Below are 23,233 nucleotides of genomic sequence, written 5' to 3'. Positions count from 1 at the left end.
GACGGGCGCTCAATGGCGTGGTTTAAGGTTACCTAGGTAAGGTAAGGTTGGGTAATACCGCACTGGCAGGTAGCATGGATCCTGTGGCACCTGGCTTTCCTTAGGTAGCTAATGTTGGAGTCTTGCATAGTGATTTCGATCGTTGGTTTCTGGTAGCAATTTAATCCAATCCGGTTTCGATTCAGTCCTTAGACGTATTTAATAAGGCCAAACCGCCTCATGCAGCTTCCTCTTCTCTTCATCCTCGCCCAGCTCCACAAACTCCTTTTTGAAGAACTCGCTAACCGCCCGTGCACTCTCGTACTGCGCCGCCCGGACCATGCCGCCCATCGGTATGTGCTCGTCCAACTGGCGTATAATACCTGCGAGTCCGGAAATCAGCTCGCTCTCGAGCTTGTGCGCTTGCAGGTCGCCGCGGGTGAAGGTGATCGGGCACGGTATGGTGCCGTCGGGGTAGAGGGTATCCCAGTGCGCGACGACGCTGATGAGGGATTGGCGCAGGGAAAATGTGTCATGGCGTTCCCAGCATCCGGTTATATGGGTTAGAGGGTTGAGACGGACGCGTAGGGACGGATCACCGGATGGAGCGCGGTGCAGGCCGGCGGCGTTCGTCTTCGCGTAGTAGTATTCAAGAAGCTCCTTCTCCTGCTTCCGCTGCTCGTCGCTTGAAGGGTTTACTGAGAGTTCGAGCATTTGCGGATGAGAGGGTTGAAGGGGAAATGGCGTTGTTGCGGCGGATTGCCAGTCTATAATGCTCGTGATCTTGTTTGTTGCCGGGTCGATGAAGATATTATCGAGATGCAGGTCTGGATGAAACAGCGTGTTTCTCGAGCTTGAATCGTGTAGGCCGGATACGAGGTAGGGCACTATCTTGAGGTACTGCTGGAGGAGATGGATGTATTGCGCTGGGGTTTCTGGCTCCTCCATTGACCGGTGGGGGTTGATTCTGGGTGCTGCGTGAGCCTCGGCCCATTGAAGCTCATTTTCACCGATTGCTACCGCGTATTCGAGCAGGCTTGTCCCTGGAGATGTTAGGTGGGCAATAAGAAGGATTATGTGTGTCTCACAAGGGCCTCTTCCGAGACGCATTTGATCTCGTCCACTCTGCCATAACTTTCGATCGTTCGACGGTCCAATCGCAAAGCCTGGGAAGGGCTCGACACTGTCCATTTCAGACGCTGACGAAGGCCTTGTTTCCAGATCAGACGCGTAGTAAATGCAACCGTGTTTTGGGAAAGACACCGACGCAAGCTTCTTCTCCACGTCAACGAGCTGGTCTATAATCCCCAGCCGTGCTGGAGTTGGCATCTGCGCCCAAATGTCCCCGAGAGGTCGACCGGGAGCCTTTTCCTCAATGATATATTCAGCGCCGACGGCGTTTGTTGCGTCCGACGATGATGCAAGGATCCTTGGAACGGGGATCTTCAAGATACCGCGGACCTTTGATGCGTATGCGTTAGGGCAGTGCAGCACAGACATAAATAATGGTAATAACGTACAAAGTCGCGAGTCGCTACCTCCGAAGCGGTCGTATAGAACTCTGGCCCAGCGTTGGGATTGGGCAGTCGAGCAACCACCTCGTCGCCGTTGCTCATGGTCAAGACGTACGCCTTGTTGTACTGTCCTTCGACGCATTTGCGGATCTTCGTGCCTGCATTTGGTGTCAGATACTCGCTTGAAAGGTCCTGGTTCATTACATTCAATGCCTTGCTGGCGAACAAGGCCCGCAGCTACACGAAACAAGGCGCGTACATTGAATTCGCGATAGCGGTCGGCCTGGCATTTTGCATCGTTGTCTCTGCGCGCGTTAATCGAGATCAAGCTGGGATGGAGAAACACTGACAGCCATCGGTATCGCTGATATCTGAAAAGATCTTGCTCTTGGATGGGAGTCTCTGATGGGTCGTTAGCTGGGTCTAGTTGTTGCTAGAGCGACTTGCCAGAGCCATCCTCAAGGCTGCTACTTAGGGTGGGGAGCGCGTTCGAAGGCACCTTTTTGCCTGTGGTTGAATAAAGACGCTTATACAAGGGGGTTGAGCGAGAAGAAAACGGCACAAGAAGGCGCCGCGAAACGATCATGGTGTCGCGACAGTTGTCAGAAGATCGGTCTCTATGCAAACGGGGCGGATCAGACAAAAACAAAAAGGATACGCGATGCATCATCCGTGAATCGAACACGGGCCTCATCGATGGCAACGATGAATTCTACCACTAGACCAATGATGCTGGTTGTTGTGGAGAAGTCAAAGCTTTGCAAACATAATCCAAACAAAAGATTGCAGCCAGCTTATCATCACGTGCGGCCCCACCAATCAACCACCGCCCGATAAGAGAAAAAAAGATCGCGAAATTGTCTCCCGCCTCAACTCCGCATCCTCCAAACAAACCAGACACCATGGGCAAAGTCGACCGGAAGAAGAGCGCCCGCGCCTCCGCCTCCCCCTACCAAAAGCCCACAAAGGGCGGCGGCCAGAGCGCCGCAGCGAAAGCCGGCTCTGCGATCTTCAAATTCAACACCGACCTCGGCCAGCACATTCTGAAGAATGGAGCGATCGCCGACAACATCGTCGACAAGGCCAATGTCCAGCCCAGCCAGACCGTCCTCGAAGTCGGTCCTGGTCCGGGTATTTTGACCACCCGCATCCTGGAGAAAGCGAAGAAGGTCATCGCGGTCGAATTCGATCCGCGCATGGCGGCGGAGTTGACGAAGCGCGTGCAGGCGACGCCCATGGAGAAGAAGCTGCAGATCGTCCTGGGCGACTTCATCAAAACGGACCTGTCCAAGTTGCCGCCATTCCAGACTGTCATCAGTAATACGCCGTACCAGGTACGTACCCACCCTTCGCCCTCTGCTCGCTTGATAGCTAATAGGTTGCGGCGGTAGATCTCCTCCCCCCTCATCTTCAAGCTCCTCTCGATGCCGAACCCCCCGAAAATGTGCGTGCTCATGGTCCAACGCGAATTCGCACTCCGCCTCCTCGCCCGCCCCGGCGACGCCCTCTACTCGCGCCTCTCGGTAAACGTGCAATTCTTCTCGAAAGTCTCGCACATCATGAAAGTCGGCCGCAACAACTTCCGCCCCCCGCCCCAGGTCGAGTCCAGCGTTGTCCGCATCGAGCCGAAGCCCGGGAAACCCGAGATCAGCTGGGACGAGTGGGACGGGATGCTGCGCATCTGCTTCGTGCGCAAGAACAAGACGCTGCGCGCGGGGTTCATGGCCACAAAGATCCGCCAGATGATCGAGCGCAATTGGATCACGTGGGCTGCTATGCATCCTGAGAAGGTCGCGCAGGCCGATGTCGATATGCTTACCGGCAAGACGCCGTTCCCTGAGGGGAGGTTCGCGGCGACGAGTGGGAAGGATGAGGATCTGGATATGGATATGGACGTTGATGACGCGCCGATCGTGGATGAGGATGATGTGGGTGATATCTTCATGGGTGAAGGGGGCGGTGACAAGGGTGGTGCTGTCGCGCAGAGCGGGCCGATGATCTCTGTTGCCGGGCAGCAGGTCGCGAAGACGAACGTGACGCGGCTGATCCAGCATAAGATCGAGAAGGTCCTGGATACAGCGGGGCTGGCCAATCAGCGTGCGAATAAGTGTGATGAGAACGCTTTCCTGCGCTTGCTGCATGCTTGCAATACCGAGGGCATCCATTTCTCATGAGCGTCTTGTCGAGCGTACCACATCTACCAAATCAGGTCTCTCTCGATGCGATCTTGTCATGGGAGGTACGTCTCCGGGATGCGATACGAGGGCGCCTACGTGTTGCTGCTCCCTGTCTCCGCGCCATCAGACTGTCGGCTGGCTCTTGCGAGTGGTGCTGGACGCTGCTCGACTCCCGCGCCAAGCTGCAGTCCCGCCCGCACCCTCGCCCTATCCACGGCCTACCTTCCCTAAAGTACCCTACCCTAGCCCTATAGAGCCGTCACGACCAAAAGTGCTATCTGTTTATACCACCAGCGTTGAATAGTTCGAGAATTTAATATCATGAAGTCAAATGTTTCTGTTCCCAGGGATTCCCAGCAACCTAGGCCGCAATACTGCTGTCCTCCGCAACCCAACTCTCCCCATCAGCCGACCATCCTTTCCAAAAAATTATCATTACTCCCCGATCTAGAACGTCTTCTCCAAGCCACAACTCCTCCATCATAATTTGGAACGTCGAGCCGTCATTTGACAATCCAGACACAAAGTGATTCAACAACAATGCAGGGCTATTGACCAACCCTTCACTCTGCATCCACGGTTTGTTTCTTTATCCCCCTTGCATTCCAGACCATGACAAGCTCTCGGCAAGCGTGAACAAGGCCCAGTCCTTCAGCCATACCCCAGCACAAAGAAACCCAGCATTTCATGCCCATGACTGGGAGCGGTCCGCACCGTACAAGCCACATATCTTCAGGTGCCCAGTCATAGGTATTGCTCCTTGTACTTTGTTAGCCTGGTATTTTGTTCTTTTCTACAATGCAATTATCACTCATACTCGGTTATTTTGGTGGTATCTCGGTCTTCCAGACCTGTTGAAGTCCATCACATGATTTTCGTTAATTGTCTTTGGCATTCTTGGACCACATATGGTAACAACCTAGGTTAAAGACCAAATTGATAGGGATAGTGTCTTTCCCTACCCTGCGCAGATCCATTATACTGGATCGTATGGTATCCTTGTACTATCTCAATTGCTGAATCTGATTCGTTGATTTCCATTGATATTGTCTTTGACAAAGATCATTGGAAAACCTTTGCCATTGCAGGGTGTCTAGATGAATAGAAGGGTGTAAATTAACGGATACATCGTTTCCCAGTCCTACCCTAGACAGGGCATAAATACCCCCTCTCCTGCTGCTGATTCCATCATCATCATCATCATCATCATCATCATCATCATCATCATCATCATCAGATCCTTTTGCATTCAGATCCGCCTACCATTTGCAGTCAGACACAGCAAGCCATTTCGATCTTCGAATTCGTGGTCATCTAGCCCAGACGCTTCCACCTCCATCTACTTCCAAACCAGACTCCGTCCTCCCAACCAAACAACAAAAAACCACCTCCATCATGGCCGGCTTCTCCGCTGCAATGGCCTGCATGCTCCTCGTCTCTGAATTCCCGTTCTGGCAGTGTGTCAGCTTGACGGACTTACGATTTGTGTCTGAGGGCTGCGGCATTTTTAGGCGTTAAGGTGCATGTCTTGATGCCTCACCCTTTCTTTCCGTTCTTCCCCCTTCATGGGGAAGACGGTGAGCCAGAAAAAACAACAAACCAAAAAAAAAAAAAAAAATGACGACCAGTCTGATGATTTCCTCGCCTGTTTCCGCTTGGGCTTGGAGGGCAACATGTCTACCCTCTTCGGAAGCCCAGGTGTGGTTAGGCGAGATGTTCGCGATGTTGCTGGCTTGAGATTTTCCTATGTTGTACGACAAGAAGGGTGTTGGGGGCGTTGATTGTTGATTCTTCTTGATGTACTTTCGCTTCGATTGTCACTCGTTTTGCTTATGGATGCCTGTATAGTCTTGAATTGTTCTTGGTTCAGCTCTTGTTTTATGTTGTCCTTTGGTTATTTGTACGCATCGCTTAATGTGATGGTGATTCTTACCGACGACAAGTTCAGTTCTCGAACTTCGTAGATAGACTGGGAGCTCTCCTTCCCGTACCGTATCTCAGGCATATACTGCCTTAAGCGACTCGTGGGTTATTTCATCCCAACTCGTTCCACTCTGCCGTCCACGAAAATCGAGTACCTTTGGTATAATAACTGCAAAACCTTGTTTCTTCATAGTGAATGTTCTTCGTTCCTCATTCAGTCTCTGGGCTTGTCAGCAAAGTTATTTGTGCTGCCGTAGTCTTTTCCCATCCATTGATATATTTCAGCTCCCATTTCTTCTTTCATCCCAAGGTTCCAGGAAGGTATGATATTATCGCCGTTTTCATATCTTTGCACACCCATATTCAACTTCTCCGGCGAGGAAATAACAACTACCTGGCACCTTTCCGCTGAGGTTCATGTTCTGAGCCTTGCCTTTACCCGCTCTTAGTTAGGGCTAACAAGATGGGACTTGCTGAACATCATGCAAACTGAACACATTACTAACTGAACACACTTTACTACGACCTTCCGGCACCAGTTTCTTTTAATAAGCGTACTATGGCTCTTGACGTGGTCACGGCTTGGGTATACTGATAAATAATGTTCGCAGATCTACGACTCCGTGCGGTCCATACCCTCTCGAGGTCTAAACCGGGAGGCTACAGAGTAGCTTGTAAAAAATTGGAATCGAATGAAAGGAAAGACTATAAGTAAGTCATGATTCAATTAGGACTAATAGCACTATAGCACAAAAACACGTCACATCCAATGTCTTCTAAAAGTTGGATGTAAGAGATAGACAACAAGATAAATCGTATTAAATACAAATAGAGTCGGGAATACATGACCAGTCCGAAGGTCCAAAGCAACGCCAAAACAGAAAAGACAAGCCATGCTTATATGCACCGTTGCGGGCTCGCTGGGATGAATCGATTGTCGCGGCCGTGGTTGGCTACTGCGCAGTGCTGAGTTGTATCAACAGTAAATCGAGTAAACGAGCGGACGTCTGATTGACAGAAAATGCCCCAGGGATGGGGAAGAACAACTGAGGGCTTAATGCGTAGACGTTGCCCAGGGTTGATTGAGTGGAGGAACTGCGTGCGGCATCAAACAAGGGTTCGGTATCGCATTTGGGCTGTGGAGGATTGCCGGTCTAATATGCTTGCTCTTGCTCCATTGCATTAGCAACTGGATTTGAGTACTCCACAGGAGAACGTCGCAGGCGCAGTCAAGTGGTAGGCCACTAGTGCATAGTAAGAAACGGCAGGGCAGTCTTGAAGCGCAAGATCGTGAGACTGACGGAGGCCCAATGGGGGTCCTGGGAGACCATGGTGCAGGACATGATTGCGGTAAAGCCGGACATGTTGTTTAGCTGTTCTTCATGTGATTTTCGAGCGTACGGTGTAGTAGCAGAACTGCTCTGGAAGGGTGTAGAAGTCGATGGGATCTGTGCGAGCGCCGCGGATGAGACGGGAAGATATCTGGAGCAGACATGGTGATATTTAAGGTATTTCGGCTGCAAGAGTCTTTGGTAGTAAATGCTGTTCGTTCTTTAAGGCATCGGGGAGAACGTTAATAGAATGAGGCTTTGTTGTGCACACAAAGGGTGAGTGCATCCAGGCCTTTGTGCCTTTGTGTCAGTATTGACAGGAATTCCCCCATTGCAGGTCTGAATACGATGGTCTTTGAACTTAGCATTCAGTCTGCTTCCAAATTGACTGAACTTGGTGAGCATTCAAAGAGTGAATGGATATGTTCGACGTGGAGGACTTGTCAAAGGATTGGATGATCAATTGACAGACTGGGTGTCAAAGAGGCAGTAAGAATGAATGACTCTCCATTGGAGCGAAGGCTCATCCATTACCCTACTGCAGGCCAGCTGGTCACCTGACGGGACAGAAGCGCTCCTTCCCTTTCTGGGGCAGCCGGCAATCCCCCTCAGTCCCGCCTCATCTGTCATTCCTCTCTCATTCCCCTTTTTTCCATCTCTCTCTCTCTTCCATCTGCCTCCCTTCCATCTCCCTCTCGTCCATCTCTCTCTCTTCCATCCGCCTCCCTTCCATCTCCCTCTCGTCCATCTCCCTCTTGTCCATCTCCCTCTTGTCCATCTCCCTCTTGTCCATCTCCCTTACTCACGCGCGCCTATTACAACAACTCCACCTCAGCAATTGTCTTGCTGTTTTACTTTCTGGCAGGTAAGTACGAGTACAGTTTACTGAAATTAGCCATTTATTCGGCACCCAGCTGACTCTGAGCGTTCTATTCAGCAACACACAAGTCCTTTTCCTGCCGCACACTCCGAGCCGTTGCCCAGCCACGGCCTTCGCTTTACAATGCTGCCGCGTCTTCCACTCGAGATACTTTATTTGGTGATTGAGGTATGAGAATCACTCGCAAGAGTCCGGAAATCCTCGTTACATCCGGTTGATTACATACCAGCTTTTGCCGCAGAAGGATGTCGCCAGTGTTTGCCGGGTCTCCAAGCACCTTCATACTGTCGCAGCTCCCGTTTTATACCGTTCGATGTCGCTAGTGTTACGTACCAAGAGAAAGAAAGACTGGTCCGGCCTTTCTCGAGCGGTGGAGGCACCCGCCCACCTGCTGGCCCACGTCCGGACCATTGAGACCTTCATGGACCGTTACAAGGAACGAGAGGCTCCATATCACAGAGTGCGCCCTCCTAATGAACATAGCAACGACCCACGCACGTATGGCAAGTTGCATTTCCTGTCTAGTACTCTCTTGCAAGTCCTGGCAAAATGCGAACCGGGAACGCTGGAAAGGTTCAGGTAAGCCACTCCCAAATGACTGGGCAATTCATATCTCCTAAAATCTACGATATAGTTGGAGACTCGGCACATGCGTTCCGCGCGAACTTCTAGGACGCTCCGGTATTCTTGCACGAACCCAGAAAAGGCTTCAAACAATCTACCTTGAAACGGCTGGACTCGCGGGCCACCTGTACGAGCAGATATCGTTGTCTGCATTCAAAAATCTCAGAAGCCTCTCATGGAGGAAAGTTTCCACTACTGATATGAGTCAATTATGCTTAGCGCTACAGCAGAACTCCTCCCACCTTGTCCATCTCGAGTTGAGAGAAAGTGTCGGAGAAATCCAACAAGTCGCAACGAAGCTCGCGGGGCTGGAAAACATTACGTTTCCCGCGCTCAAGGATCTGTCTCTGGGAATGCGATTTCCAACAGAGCAAGTCCAAAAGCTGTCTTCTGTCTTCGCTTTCCATAAACTCCGATCACTGAAGCTTCATTTGTGCAAAGGCTGGCAGGAGCTGCTACTCAGTATTAGCAACCAGGACATTGGGCTAAAAAGCTTTATCATTCGTTTGGATCGACCATCGGATATGATCCGGAAGGCCTACCGTGAGCATTCAGCAACGACCATCCTTGCGCATTCGGCAAAGTCCCTGCATGCGCTTTCGGTCTTCATTGCGGCTTTCAGTTGCCTTGAAGAGTTGCAGGTTCGCTGTTCGTTTCGCCTCGGAAATTCCTTGCCGCTCTGGCGCTCTGCATTTGGTCATCGCGAGACCTTGAGGAGGTTTGTCTTCACGGAGGAAGATCACTTCGTCACACGAGATGAGATTGAGGCCTGCGGGCTGATGGCAAGTCCACCCGAAGACCTGCTTTCCGAGCTAGCTGTTGAGTTCCTCGAAGTTTGTTGCCCTGATTTCGGCTCTTTGGTATGATAACCACCTGTCTCCTACTACATGCTCTGCGTTAACGATACGGTCAGAAACGTCTGCTATCCCAAGGAAGGATCCGAAACCACATTCGTATTCTTCATCTTAGAGTTAATCGCTCGGTTCAGGACAAGGAATCGGACGCGACATCGGTCTCTCCGGACGATCGCTACCCTAATCCTTGGTCCTCACTCCGCTTATTTATGGATTGGGCATTGGGCTCCGACGGGCCCCCATTGCTAGAAGGCATAGGATACCAGGATGAAAGGTATAAGTTCTATGATTCACTGGTGCTTTTCCGCAAACGCAAGCAGAGCATCTTCTCGGAGGCGGGATATTACCCAGTCCTTGAGAATGCTCGGTCAACCTGGGAGTTTCTCGACAAGGAACGTGATGCCGCTGGCAGCGATGCCCGACAAGGATGGAATCAAGTACGCGGGACAGCGTGATTCCATCCCGTCTCCATGTTTTCGGTGCCCAGGAGCTGCGTCTACCAAGGTTGTATTGTTCAGCTCATCTAGTATGTACCCTCCACAACGATAATGACAGAAGTTATGATTTCGATGTAGGAATCTATTATATCAATGGTTGTTCAAAGTTGGTTTTCCTCGTGGGAACTTTGTGGCTTTTCTCAGCGAAGGTCATGGCATAGACCTACAGTTTGCTTGTATTAAATAAACGATGTATAGCGAAGTTGCATAAGGCCGTGGCATGGAGGTGTGTCCCGAGTGATTCCCCCTCTATCGCGGGATGCCAAAGACGCCATGCTGCAGCCGGCGGAATCGCTGTGCTAAGTTGTCGGCCGTTTAGAGCATGTCTCGAGTCGCTTCTCGACAATCATCGGTTCCTTTGTTATTCTATGTCTGTGAAGGCAGGTGAGTCTTGGTTGACGCCACAGAACGAACCAATGCAAGTTTTCAGCCCTAACTGGGCCTGATGATTGAGACTTGTCTGAGCCCATGCCTACTATCCGTTCTATTCTACTTCATTCACGAACTCCTCACGCCAGTTAGGATGCTGGGTTATACGGTCTTTCAGGACAGGGAGTTAGGCGACCGGTACGTTCTGGTGGACGCGGCGAGCCCCGTTACCGTCATGGACGAAGTGGCGATTATCTTAGCTCAGGAGACGCAGAGGGCGATGTTCTTGCCAGCTTGTGGGGGCTTTAATAGTGCTCTTGAGAATTGGCATGGTGGATATTCCTGAGAAGATTCTAGGGGTCTATTTTGAGATGCTGGATGACGGGAGAGTGCGCCGGTCTTCGTGCCTGACCCGGGGGCATTTGATGAGAGGTGTCGGCGGCTCGACCTGACGTAGCCAACGCATTTTGGATTCTGGGGTGTTACGCGGTATACCAAGCGAGCTTTTGCTGCTATGGGCGTCTTTTTAACATGGACTCCCTGGTCGACAGCTCCTCGGCCACCACTGGCTTTGCCCTCCCGTAAGCAGATGCGACACTATCACAACATTTGGTCCCCTTTACACCTTCGCGCAAGAGTTCTTGGACGCCATTACCATCTTCGGCATCCCCGGGCTTCTAGATCGACCGCGTCCTCCGAAATGGCAGGGTTTTCCTTGCCAACCACGTCGGGCTCGTTTTCTCCTTTGGCGTCGGCGCCTGGGCTGAGCGACATTCTCGAACGGCGGATAAAGTTGACTTTCTTCTTAGCTGGTACCTGAAAGCTCCCTGGACGTCGATTATGTGCAGACTCATACGGCTTATGTTTGCTGTGCGAGAGCCTGTCCTAGTGGACATAGTATGTATATGGTACCTGAGCTGGAACCCTTAGGTAACCTGCATTGTTGCCTGTGGACTAATCGCAGCCTACCCAAGAAAGCATTCCCCGGTCTAGATGAACACGTCACGGCAGACTAGGTTTTGTACGGGTTGCATTGAGTGATTTGGGATATTTCCAGCTTGCAGGCTAAATGCAGAGCATGCGTCTGGTTGCCTAGCAAGGGACAGTCCGCGGATCTAGGCTGGTTCGGAATGGCTCCCACGACGCTGTCTATGAGGTTCATTAGACACTGTCTGCATAGTAATAAGCTGAAGCTGACATTCGATTGTCTTCTTCGTTTGTTCTTCGAGTTCTTCCTCTCATCTTTGGAACTCAACTCATCGCTCAACTATCGATCAAGCTACGATCCACGCGCCAACTCATCACCATTCAACCAAACACCGACGAAACAAATCAACTTCATGTCAAATGCAACCAAAGACCGACGAAATCAACCAACCTCATACCAAAATGCGACCCGTCACCTCAGCCTACGGCCCCGTCCACCGCCGCGTCGTCCTCTGCGAAGCCAATGCCAACCCGGAGATCATGCCTATTGATCCCAACCAGCCTTGCCGATGCTGGAATCCGGCTGGAGCGAGGGTCTTCTGGTTTCCTCTCGGCTTCTGATTGACTAGCTTTAATTGAATGGCTTAATCGACTAGCTTTAACCGACTGGCCTAACCGACCAACTTCCAACCCTGTCGACAGCCTACAACATCCCAAAACCAAAACCACCACTACACCAACATCAACATCAACATCAATACAATCCATTTGACATCTACATCCCCCTCCAATCAAAGCTCAAACTCCACGCATACGCCACCCGATAGACCTCACTCTCCCCCCACCACCGCCCAACAACCTGCATGCTAACCGGCACCTTGACCCCCCTGCCCGCCAGCGGCCCTTCCTGAACCTCCAGCATCCCCACCGGCATCGCCAGCACAGGATGCCCACTCTGATTAAACGGCGCCGTGTTCGCCGTAAGCCCAACCTGCTTGGCAACCATCTGCAGGGGCGTCGCAACCTCCGGATCAACATGGCTATTCGCGACGTACGGCGTGTTCGGCAGGACAAGCACATCACACTCCTTCAATGCAGCATCATACTCATCGCGCAACTTCCGCGACAGATTCGTCGCCTTGCTGAGGATGCCGGGGAAGTGCGATTCCGCGTATGCCCCGTTCAGGTAGATATTCTTGGTAGACACGTATGCTTTATCCCACTTTTCTTGCGTCAGCGGGTGGAAGAGCGTGTTTAGGTCTGTGAGCGCGTGTCCGCGCCTCCCGAACGCGCGGTTCATGCGCGAGTGGAAGTTCCCTGACTTCGAGATCGGTGTCCAGATTGCGGCGCCTTTGGTGTGCATTGGGATTGAGACGTGCGAGATGTCAGCGCCGAGGGTGGAGAAGAGGGAGATTGCGTGCGTGATTGTTTTCAGCACGCGCGGGTCGATGCCCGGCATGGTCATTCCTTCGGTTATGATGCCGATTTTTACCCCGGTTAGGGATCTTGGGTTGGGGAGGGAGAGGAGGAGGTCGTGGTATGCTGGGATCTTGGAGGGGGGTGGTGCGGCGAAGGAGCGGTCGTCGATGTTGTCGGTTCCGGCTGTTGCTTGCAGGAGGAGGGCGTTGTCGAGGAGCGTGCGGGTCATGGGGCCGAGGTGGTCGTTTGCTTTGCACCATGTTAGTTCCCAGGGCACATGGGCGATGCCTGGGCTAGATCAGTATGGTATGGTAGGGATCGATGTACGTACTCGGCTCATTCGACCCACACCCCGTATACGGCAACAGTCCGAACGTAGGCTTCAGCCCGTACAGACCGCACCACCCAGCTGGCTATAAACCACATTAGCCTCACACCGCTCCAGCTCCACGAAGTAAATAAGCTGGGTAGGGTAGGGAGCCATACAACCCGCACACTCCCGCCCTGATCCGCGCCAATCGCCAAATCCACCGCCCCGCTCGCCACCAGCGCACCGCACCCGCTCGAGCTCCCGCCGCTGCTGTACCCGTGCGCGAACGGGTTATGCACGGAGCCCGTGGCCGCAGAGGAACTCGTCGCCGAGTGGCACAGGTTCTCGCAGACGGCTTTGCCTTGCACGATGGCGCCGGCTTCGAGCGCGCGCGTTACGACCGTTGCGTCTGTGTCCTGCCCTCCGTCTATTTTTAGCAATATACGTTCAGGAAGGAGAGCGGAGTGGCAGGCAGTGGGAGGGTAGGGGGAGGCTCACCGGCGTATACCCGCTCACCATGTCCGTCCCCATGAGCATGGGCACGCCCTTGACGGCGATGTTATCCTTCAGGACGAGTGTGCGGCCGGCGAGGAGGCCTGGTGTTGCAGGTGGGGATTGGTCCTCGATCTCGCATTTCCAGGCCCATGCGTTGAGAGGGTTCTCGGAGGCCGGGGGGAAGTGGATGTTTCTGCGGAGGAAACGGGTTTCGTTTACTTCGGGGACGTAGTCTTCATTTCTTGATTAGCGTATATTGGTCTTGGTCATGGTTGGTGGGTAGGGCACACCAGGGAGGCTCATCAAGGCCTCGGCGCTCTCGTGGTATACTGCGAGGAGACGGAGGTAGTCTTCTTTTTCATGCTCGGCGATCTTGATCCCCAGGGTGGTTGCGACGGTGTCGAGGGTCTCGATTGTGACGGGGTTGGAGGACTTGATGTTGAGGGAGAAGACGGACATTGTTGCATTACCCCTACACCCAGGTTCAGCTTCAGGTTCAGGTTCAATTGCTTGTCTTCCTTTCTCTGACCTTGGAGATTGCACCTCGCCGCGGGGTTGGAGACATGATCATTTATTGAATCGTTATCAGACGAGCAGGTGGGATCGGCACTCCGACGGATCTCCTATCTTGCTCCGACTTCTACACGGCCGTTGGAGAAGGGAGATACGAGATAGCTGGGTCTGATATGCTGATAAGTGTTGGAGACCGATTCGTTGGGTTGGGGTAGATACCTATAAACGGTTATTCTCACGGCTTGCCTCTCTGCAGACCCGTAAACCTTTAATTCTACATACTGCACAATGCCCGTCATCGAAGAGAAATACAGCATCCCGCGGGACTTCGAAGGTCCGCATCCCATCCCTCATAACAAGCCCCTACCCTACCATACTAAACAACACAGGCTTCGGCGAAGAAGGCTTCAACCCACAGTGGCCCAACAACGCCCGCATCGCCATCTCCTTCGTCCTCAACTACGTACCCTACCTCCCCGCTCCTTCCCCCCATATCCCCACTAACTCAACCCAGGAAGAAGGCGGCGAACGCAGCATCCTCGACGGCGACGCCCACTCCGAGCCCTACCTCTGGGAAAAAGGCTCCTCGGGCGGGTACAAGCAAAACGCACGGTACCTGAACGCAGAGCAAGACTTCGAGTACGGGTCGCGGTCGGCCTCCTGGCGCCTGCTGCGGCTGTTCAAAGAATTCAACTGGAATTTCACGACGTACGCGGTTGCCGTGGCGCTGCAGAAGAACCCGGCGTTCGCACGCGCGCTCGTGCGAGACGGCCACGAGATCGCGGCGCACGGGTACCGCTGGCTGGATATTTGGGAGTATACGCCGGAGCAGGAGAGGGAGTATATTGTTCGCACGTTGAAAGTGCTGAAGGAGGTTAGTGGGGAGATGCCGGTGGGGGCGTACTTTGGGCGCGGGACGCCGCAGACGCATGCGAAGTTTCCGGAGATCTGGGAGGAGATGGGCGAGGAGTTTCTGTGGAGCAGTGAGGTTTATAATGATGATGTGCCGTATTGGTTGGATTTGCCGTGGGAGGGGACGAAGCCTGAGGGGGAGAGGAAGGGGATGTTGTTGATTCCGTATAACGTATGTCCTACCCGACCCTGCCCTTTATCTTGGACGTGTGCGGGGTGCTAATGTGTTGGGGCAGTATGACTGCAACGACGGCAAGTTCCACATGTCGCCTGGCTTCGGCAGTTCCGTGGCGGAGTCGTACGAGCAGTATCTGAAGAACACGTTCGACATGTTATACCGCGAGGGCGGGAAGATGATGAATATCCCGCTGCACACGAGGATCATTGGCAAGCCGGGGAGATGCGAGGCGCTGAGGAAGTTCATGCTGTATGTGGCGGAGAAGGAGGGGGTTTGGGTGACCACAAGACGCGATATTGCGAGGCATATGCGGGAGAAGTTTCCGTATCGGCCGAATGGGAAGTGGATGGAGGGAGTGCAGGCTGAGAACTAGGATGTTAAGATAGATTTACAAAGTAGAAGAATCCACATGAGGAAGGTTGACATGCCATGAGATTGTAATGTGGAGATGGTGTTGGCCGTTGGGGTCAAGATTGACTATCACGAACTACCAGGGTACCTGCCTTATCTCCAAGGTCGGCTATCAGAGGGGTAGTAGTCTTATCAAACAGGGTATGAAATATGTTAATACTGAGAGGGGGTTGTGATGGGCTTGCAGCCTAAATGTCGACCTGGCCATGCTGTGCCCCCAAGCCCTAAGAACATGAATCCCAAGAGTAATGATGCAACTGGATCACTACTAAAACAATCAAACCTCCTTAACCCCGTACCCAACGCCCTTCTCCTCCTCCCCGACCAACACCCTCCCCGCAAACCCAGCCCTAATGCCCTCGACGGTCTCGCCCTCCAGGAAGCCCTCCGTCCTCGCCATCTCCTCAAACCGCAGTCCCCTCCCCCCATCCCCCTCCTCCAGTATCTTCACTGGCCAAACAAGATTCAACAGATAAAACAACACACACCCCATCGCAAAACTCAACAAAAACCCCAACTTATACATATCCTTGCTCCCCTGCCCCACAGCCTCGCCATCCCCAAGACTCCCCGCAATCCCATGCACCGTAAACGCCACACCCCCAGCCCAAGCCGCAATAGCCCGCACATTCCAGCCGTGATAATAAGCATACACCGTGCCCGGCTCCTTCGTATACAGACTGGGGACGTGGAAGTTCCCGCGCCGGATAAGCCAGTAGTCGACGATCATGATCCCGCACGTGGGCATCAGGAAGACCGTATACGAGCCCAGGAACGTGAGGAACGACTGCGCGGACGAGATGATCTTCCACGGGACGCAGAGCGGCGCAAGCAATGCGCAGAGGACCTGCCCGCGGACGATATTGATGTATCGAGGTAATAACCCCGAGAGGTCCGCGCCAACGGGGAGCGAGTTCGTGCCGGCGTTGGTGGCGATGATGGCGAGGACCATGCCCTGTGCTTATTAGCTCTCGCCTCGCCAAATGCCCCAACCCTAGTTGGCAGAGGTATATAGTTCGGATGGAGGGGGAACGCACCAAACTCGCAAAGAACATGCCCGCCCGCGCCTGCGCCCCCCAAAACCGCGTCAGAATCTCATCGTACAGATCCCACACGTTCCAGAAACTCCGCCCCAGGATCTTCGTCGTGACGCTCGTCGTCGCACAGCTCACAAACATCACGAGAACCTTGCTAATCAGGATCCCCAGGCCCTGCGACCAGGTCGCCTGCGCCGGGCGCGTCGCATACCGCGCCACATCGGGCTGGTTGACGAGGATCGGACACAGCGCGCCCATGACGCTATTGGTCGCCTGGATCATGGGCCAGATGAGCGCGGAGCCATGGAGTGCCATCTGCCCATCGAACGCGAAATCGCCGAGTCCGCCATTCATCCGCACCGCCCACCCAAGAACCCCGAGCAGCGCAGCAGTCGTATACACAGCCTTGACGACAAACAAATGCCTCAGGAGCGTGGGATGCACAAACATAACGCCGAGCTGGACGATCCAGAACACGAAGAACGCAAGCAGATCGCGGCTGGAGATCCCCGCGGACAAGGGGAGCGTGTTTCGCAGATCCACCCAGGCGTCCCCGAAGATGCAGCGCAGACACACGGCCGTGATCATGCCGCCGTAGTACGACTGCGTGGCGAAGTAGATTATTGCGACGGAGGCGCGCACGAGCACGAAGAGGCGCGACCCGCCGATTCCCGAGGACGCGCGGATGTACACTGGGTAGCCGATGTGGTAGCGGGTGGCGCCGCGGGAGTTGAGGATTACGAGGAGCGAGAGGATGAGCGAGCCGAGGACTGCGGCGAGGAGGCAGTGCCACCAGCGCTGGCGAGTTGATCAGGATCAGTATGGCAACGAGCTTGGGTAGGGGGGGAGTGGCGTACCAGGCCGAGGCTTATGAGGGATGCGCCGAGGTTGTAGCTGCTCGGCGAGAAGGTGGTTGTTAGGTAGTAGGTGAAGAAGTGGAGGATTGTCCATGTTCGGTGTTCTGCGGCTCATTAGCAGTGCAAGACTCCCAGGATGGCGTTGGGTAGGATGACGTACCCGGCGGCGTAGGCAGCAGATCCTCGTTGAAGTACGCAGTGCCCTTTTCTGGGGCATCGCGGGTTTGGATGCACTTCTTTGCGCTGGCCAGTCGTGACCGGATGGATGAGCGGTCCATCTTGGGATCCTATGCCGTCGTTTGTTGCCTGGGCAAGCCACGAGCGATTGGGGGACCTTGATTGATATACTCCGTACAGACACTGACCGTGGCGTTGATAAGAGCTGTATCATGCATGCGTTCTTGGCTGCATACAACCCTTGGAGTGATAGTGATAGCGGACGGCCGATCCTGATAACGTCGGATGTCCGAGACCATCATATCGTGTGGCTGTACGATCAGAGGAAGGAAGAAGCTTTACCTAGCTATTGGGTTAAATTTCAGTGCTGTCCAGTTTGAGGTGTTGATGGAGTCGTCAGACACAGGTACTAGGGTGTACGGAGTTTGTAGTATGTAGGGCTAGAGAAGACTTAGGGCTAACAACTGTACCTGTTGAACAGTGCGACCGGGGCAATAATGGGCATACAGTGACAGTTTACCTTATAAAAAGATAAAAGAAGGACTCACACCGATCGGTTCAGAGTACTGCCTGCCATCGCATCCGATCCGCAGACAAAAGCCCTCTATCGTGGCCCAACAGGGGTCCGACCAAAAATAAAAAAAAAAGATAGTCGCGCCCGGGATCGAACCGGGAACCTTCCCGGTATTCTACCATTGGTAGGAATGCTCACTTGCTGTGAACGGGAAATCATAACCATTAGACCACGCGACTGCTTGTTGAAGAAATGTCTTAACTTCTGCTTTATGTCGCAAATTAACTGCTATGCAAAGCAACCACGACTGCGATGACACAGGACCAATCTGCGCATTTGTCTTACGCTCGCCCAAATGATAATCAGTCCTCATGGCAGATTAATGTGCTATCGGTTTAACGGAAAGGCAGTCTATGAATTGGGCTGTGAAGGTTTCAAGGGCCGCTAGAATATGCAGCGGTAAGCCTTGTTGATGGATTGATTGAGCTTGAAATATATATTTGGCCCTTTACAGCAGGAATGTCCCCATAACTATCGCACCACTAAGGCAGTAGAAGAACCATGAGGCTCGACATACTCCAAAAAAACATAGATTTCCCGGCAATCGAACGATATACCATACCAACGAGTCAAGCTACCATAGAGTTGGTTGACTCATGAATAGGCTGACAAGCAGGACATGCAAGCTGCCACGTAGGTCTCTACGAGACCTAATAGAAGACTACCATAATCATTTAATGGAAAGAGCGCCCCGTGTAGCTCAATGATATTTCCTAGCAATAAGCACATACAGTCGGCATTTATACCGTATCACCAAACCTAAGTCAAGGACCTGTACACCACCGAGATCGAGGCAGAAGAAGCTCCGCCCTGTCCGTCGAACTAAGCAAGTACAAGCCCTGGCCTAATTCTGCTAACCCAACAGGACCGAAAAGGCAAAACGCGCGATCGAAAAAGTGATATGAAACAGAAAAGAAAAAGAGGTCAATAAATCTATAAAAAAAATCCACGAGTCTAATATACAAATATATCCCAAACCCCACATCCATTGGAACCTCCCTAGCCCCCAGTCCTACAACGGATTCTTCCTCGGCCTCCCACGCCCCCTCTTCGCCCCAAGCGCCGGCGACCCATGAGGCGTCGCATTCGGCGTCATCCTCGGCGACGCATTCGGCGTAAGCCGCGGCCGCCCACGCTTCTTCGGCGGCGGCGGCGGCGGCGACTGCGCTTGCTGCGCGTGCGCCGCAACAACACCCGGCGAAACAGGCGAGGGCGCGTCCTCGCGCACTGCCCTCGCCACGCGGTCCGCGTGCCGCTCGTACGCGTACGCCTGCGCGGCGCTAACGCCCGCCAGATCGCGGGGTTGCGGGCGGAGGAATGTACTCGGGGATACGATGAGGGGGATTTGCATTTCGTTTGCGCGGGGGGGAGCGGGGGTTGAGAGAGCCCGGGTGGGTGGGGATGGGGATAGGGAAGCAGGCGCAGAAGCAGAAGCAGCCTCGGCGTAGCGATCTGGCCCGCTGCTTGTGAGGAAGAATGTTAGGGCTGCGTAGACCCTTAGGAGGCTTTGGAGGTATGTGAAGATGATGTATCCCGGGAGCAGGAGGAGATGGTGCGGGTGGGAAAGGAAGTAAGGTGCTATCTTGAGGAATTTCGAGAAGAGGATGGCGCTTATTAGGTAGGTCAGCGCGTGCGGTTCCAGACCGAGGTTGCTGTTGCTGAGGGTGTATATCTGCGCGATGTCGCAGAGGGCCGTGGCGTACAGGAACGGGAGGTAGACCACCCACGAGGTGAGCGGCTGGTCGAGGAAGAGGCGGTCTGTGAAGAGGGCGGCGCAGCGGTTGCGCCAGCTGCTGCGTGCTTGCATGACGAGCTGGGAGAGGAGGCCCGTTAGGGTTGACGAGACGGTCGTCTCGATGCACGTGTCGGCGGAGTGCTGGATCTTCACGCTGAAGCCCTGCTTGACGGTCCAGCGGGTGATGAAGGCGTCGATGTCGCCGTCGTCTGCGTCAAATGTACCGAAGAAATAGCACTGGTTCGCGAACTCGGATAGGAAGCGGCGGTTCGTTACGACGGCGGAGCGATGCGCGGAGGTTAGGGCTGACACGGCGAGCACGCCCGTATCCAGGGCGTTGGTGGAGCGGAGTTCGAAGTTCTGGCGCTCGAGGTCGAGCGCGCCGAGCATATTGCAGAAGGAGTAGCCTGACTCGCTGCGGCGAACGCGCTTGTTTGTGCCGACGAGGCCGACGTTGGTCTCTTCGTCGTCGAAGGGGGCGATGAGGGACGGGAGGAACCGCGGGGAGGGCCAGAAGACGTGTTCGTCGAGGAGGACGGTGATCCTGGTCCTGACGTAGCCGAGGGCGTAGGCGAGCTGCTGGCGCTTCGTGGCGTCCTTGTAGTGGCAGGACCTGACGCTGATCTTGATAGAGGGGAAGCGCTGCTCGTAGGGGGTCACGATGCGCTTTGCTGCGTCGACCATTGCGCTGCTGTTTGTCACGACGATGACGGCGCCTGGCGCGTTGGCGAGGCATGAGCTCAGACACTCTTCGAAATCGGGATTCTGACGCGGGTCGGAGGTTGGGAGGATCACAGTGCAGTCTGTCGGACGCACATTCGGTCGTTCTGGCACGGGCGTCGCGCTGTGTCTAAAGGCCCTGTAAAGGTGCTTGATCATACGGAGACATCTGAAGATGACCAGATACAGAAAATAGGTGCCCATCTCGTCGGAGGTGGCCTGTTGGATATACATGTTGATAGGCTCCCCTACGACCACGTTGTACAGACTGCCAAAGACCCAGGTTATTGGACGTCCGAGCTGCTTTAGAACGAGGGCAGGAATCGCGAATGCGTTACTGAACAGATTTCCCGATGAGTATTTCTTGTAGTCCTTGATGAGCTTGTTGCGGCATTTCTTGTTGCAGTTGAAGAAGTTGAAACAGAAGGCGATGATGTTGCCCAGGAACCCTTGAATTATGCGCCAGATGTAGAGTAGGAGCAGTTGAATCGGTGCGAGTACAGCGGCGAGGAGGGGGGAGGTGAGTGCCAGAGGCAGCAGGAGAATGGCGATGATGACTTTGAACATGGTGGCAGAATGACTCGAGAACTTTCATGAGTGAGATTGTCGGATTGTTGAGAATATGACGAGTGAAATATGCACCAGGCTAGTGTTATATAGAAAGCGTTGCCACTGCACAAAAATAGGCCAGACAGACCCCTTTCTGAGACGTGAGAAACCGTCGAGGATCCAGGCTGATGAAGGCATTAACAATGCACCCAGGATAGCCGGGAGAGAATCCTGACACAGACAAAGGATCGGATAGCAGTGAGTTCCAGATATAGAAGCACCATCGAAACAAGAGACGACAAAGGAAGTGGTTAGGGCTTTGTCTGGTCACGGGCCTCTGTTTCAGGCTCAAAGAACAACAAACCGTGGATCCATCGCGCTACGAAGCCACCACCTTGGTTGATCAAACACCTCTGCGAGCACTAATGCCCATACCTAGGTGGTTGGGGGTCGGAATAGGAGCAGCTCTGGGGAATCGTCTTTGGATCGGAGTCCCTCGGGATATTCTCCAAATGGGGCTGTTGCCCTCGGACTTAGGCATCGTTGTCCTAGCCGGCTAACGTGATTTATAAGCTCTGGCATAGCTAGTGGTAGACACTGTTCACTGCTTGAGCTCTGTACTCCGACTCTCCGAGTAGACACAGTTCCATGACCAACTGTATATGCTTGGGAGTCAGCCTTCTTCTACCAGCCTAACATCACGTTTGAAAAAAAAGCAGGCAGTTGAGACATAGATGCACCCTGACATGTCCATACGGATAATGTAGTGCGCATAGACACTACACAAAGCAAGACTCGCAAAAGCCGGCGATAATACAGAAGTCCCCGGCGGCAGACTAAGTAAAACCGGACACATTCAGGTTATGACCGAGATGGCACCAGGAGGGATTAGGGAATCGGCTCCGAGGTTATCTCCGAGCCTCCATCTCCGAGCCTCCGACGCGGACTTCAGGCAAGAGAGCGCCAAACACCAGCGGAGAGCGCTGACAGAGCGCAAGGCTAACCAGGAAGAGCAGATATTCGTAAGTCATCATGACAGGTGCAGCTCGAGCTAAGCCGGGCCTAGTTAGCGATGCGTCGCTGGGGCGCCTTGGATCTGACCGAAGATGTCAAGAATTAAAGTATAAAGACCTCGGACCTCGTCTCTCTCGAGCCTCATCCTGAACACACTTCAATCAGAATACCACCAGCTACAATGTCCGTCCGCAAAAACGCCGCCGCCTGGCTGACCGAAGCCAAGGCCCATCCCTTCCAAGTCAAGGACGCCCCCTCCTACACCCCCGAGGAGAACGAAATCCTCGTCAAGAACCACGCCGTGGCCATTAACCCGATCGACGGCAGCCTCCAATCCAAGGCCTGGTGGCCCATGAACTATCCCACCATCCTGGGCCAAGACGTCGCCGGCGAGGTCGTGCAGGTCGGCCGCAGCGTCACTCGCTTCCAGCCCGGCGACCGCGTGGTCGGCCTCGCTGTCGGCTTGGCCACCAAGCGCATTCAGCACAGCGCTTTCCAAGCCTACACCATCCTGCAAACCAACATGGCTGCCCAGCTCCCCAGAGACATCTCATACGAAGACGCCGCTGTGCTGCCTCTGGGCCTCTCCACCGCCGCCGCGGGTCTCTTCCAAACGGAGTTCCTCAACCTCCAGCTCCCCACTGAGCCGCGCCCCCAGGAGACCGGGCAGGTCCTCCTAATCTGGGGCGGAGCCGGCAGCGTCGGCAGCAACGCGATCCAGTTAGCCCGCGCGGCTGGGTACGAAGTCTTCAGCACCGCCTCGCCCAGGAACTTCGAGTACGTTAGGAAGCTCGGTGCCGCCCAGGTCTTCGACTACCATAGTGCGAGCGTTGTAGACGATCTGCTGGCCGCGCTGCAGGGGAAGACGCTCGTCGGCGCAATGGACTGCGTCGGGTTCGCGGCGACCCCTCTTACCGTCGCGGTGGTCTCCAAGGCCCAGGGTGGAAAGTTTGTGGCCACGGTCAAGGGTGGGTTCCAGGCGCCCGAGGGGGTGACGGTTAAAAGCGTGTTCGCAACCACGATCAAGGATAACCATGTGGGCAAGGCTATCTACGAGGACTTCCTGCCCAAGGCTCTAGAGGCGGGGACGTTCATCCCGGCACCGGTTGCTTTGGTTGCTGGGAAGGGATTAGAGAGTGTGCAGGTTGCGGTAGATCTGCAGGCGAAGGGGACTTCGGCTCAGAAGGTGGTGGTTTCTCTGTGATGTCGTTTTGCTTCAACTCACCTTTGTCATTTTGATAAGCTTCCAGTGCAAGT

At 54.0% G+C, this 23,233-nt stretch overlaps 7 protein-coding genes across 7 annotated transcripts; 4 read left to right on the top strand and 3 right to left on the bottom strand.

Annotated features, from left to right (window-relative positions):
- Nucleotides 1–198: 198 nt before the first annotated feature.
- On the bottom strand, nt 199–1,783 carry DSM5745_03736 (uncharacterized protein; the record flags this gene model as incomplete). Its single annotated transcript, XM_026745752.1, has 3 exons — nt 199–1,440; nt 1,500–1,651; nt 1,753–1,783. The coding sequence occupies 3 exons, from the start codon at nt 1,781–1,783 to the stop codon at nt 199–201; spliced, it is 1,425 nt and encodes a 474-aa protein (XP_026606618.1).
- Nucleotides 1,784–2,395: 612 nt separating this feature from the next.
- DSM5745_03735 (dimethyladenosine transferase) lies at nt 2,396–3,667 on the top strand (the record flags this gene model as incomplete). The annotated part of the gene is made up of 2 exons (XM_026745751.1): nt 2,396–2,827; nt 2,885–3,667. 2 exons carry the CDS (start codon nt 2,396–2,398, stop codon nt 3,665–3,667), a joined length of 1,215 nt encoding a protein of 404 aa, XP_026606617.1.
- Nucleotides 3,668–8,117: 4,450 nt separating this feature from the next.
- DSM5745_03734 (uncharacterized protein) lies at nt 8,118–9,737 on the top strand (the record flags this gene model as incomplete). The annotated part of the gene is made up of 3 exons (XM_026745750.1): nt 8,118–8,383; nt 8,439–9,288; nt 9,342–9,737. The coding sequence occupies 3 exons, from the start codon at nt 8,118–8,120 to the stop codon at nt 9,735–9,737; spliced, it is 1,512 nt and encodes a 503-aa protein (XP_026606616.1).
- A 2,113-nt stretch (nt 9,738–11,850) lies between these two features.
- Nucleotides 11,851–13,758, bottom strand: DSM5745_03733 (uncharacterized protein; the record flags this gene model as incomplete). The annotated part of the gene is made up of 5 exons (XM_026745749.1): nt 11,851–12,782; nt 12,826–12,907; nt 12,981–13,220; nt 13,303–13,532; nt 13,590–13,758. 5 exons carry the CDS (start codon nt 13,756–13,758, stop codon nt 11,851–11,853), a joined length of 1,653 nt encoding a protein of 550 aa, XP_026606615.1.
- Nucleotides 13,759–14,100: 342 nt separating this feature from the next.
- Nucleotides 14,101–17,160, top strand: DSM5745_03732 (uncharacterized protein; the record flags this gene model as incomplete). Its single annotated transcript, XM_026745748.1, has 5 exons — nt 14,101–14,146; nt 14,202–14,896; nt 15,008–15,151; nt 15,501–16,189; nt 16,329–17,160. 5 exons carry the CDS (start codon nt 14,101–14,103, stop codon nt 17,158–17,160), a joined length of 2,406 nt encoding a protein of 801 aa, XP_026606614.1.
- Nucleotides 17,161–18,970: 1,810 nt separating this feature from the next.
- Nucleotides 18,971–20,980, bottom strand: DSM5745_03731 (uncharacterized protein; the record flags this gene model as incomplete). The annotated part of the gene is made up of 1 exon (XM_026745747.1): nt 18,971–20,980. One exon carries the CDS (start codon nt 20,978–20,980, stop codon nt 18,971–18,973), a length of 2,010 nt encoding a protein of 669 aa, XP_026606613.1.
- Nucleotides 20,981–22,157: 1,177 nt separating this feature from the next.
- Nucleotides 22,158–23,180, top strand: DSM5745_03730 (zinc-binding alcohol dehydrogenase family protein; the record flags this gene model as incomplete). Its single annotated transcript, XM_026745746.1, has 1 exon — nt 22,158–23,180. The coding sequence occupies one exon, from the start codon at nt 22,158–22,160 to the stop codon at nt 23,178–23,180; it is 1,023 nt and encodes a 340-aa protein (XP_026606612.1).
- Nucleotides 23,181–23,233: the final 53 nt, after the last annotated feature.

The sequence above is a fragment of the Aspergillus mulundensis genome (assembly GCF_003369625.1).
Source record: "Aspergillus mulundensis strain DSM 5745 chromosome Unknown scaffold_2, whole genome shotgun sequence".
NCBI classification, from domain to species: domain Eukaryota; kingdom Fungi; phylum Ascomycota; class Eurotiomycetes; order Eurotiales; family Aspergillaceae; genus Aspergillus; species Aspergillus mulundensis.
Note: the sequence above shows the minus strand (reverse complement) of the source record. Positions and strands in the feature narration are given on the sequence as shown.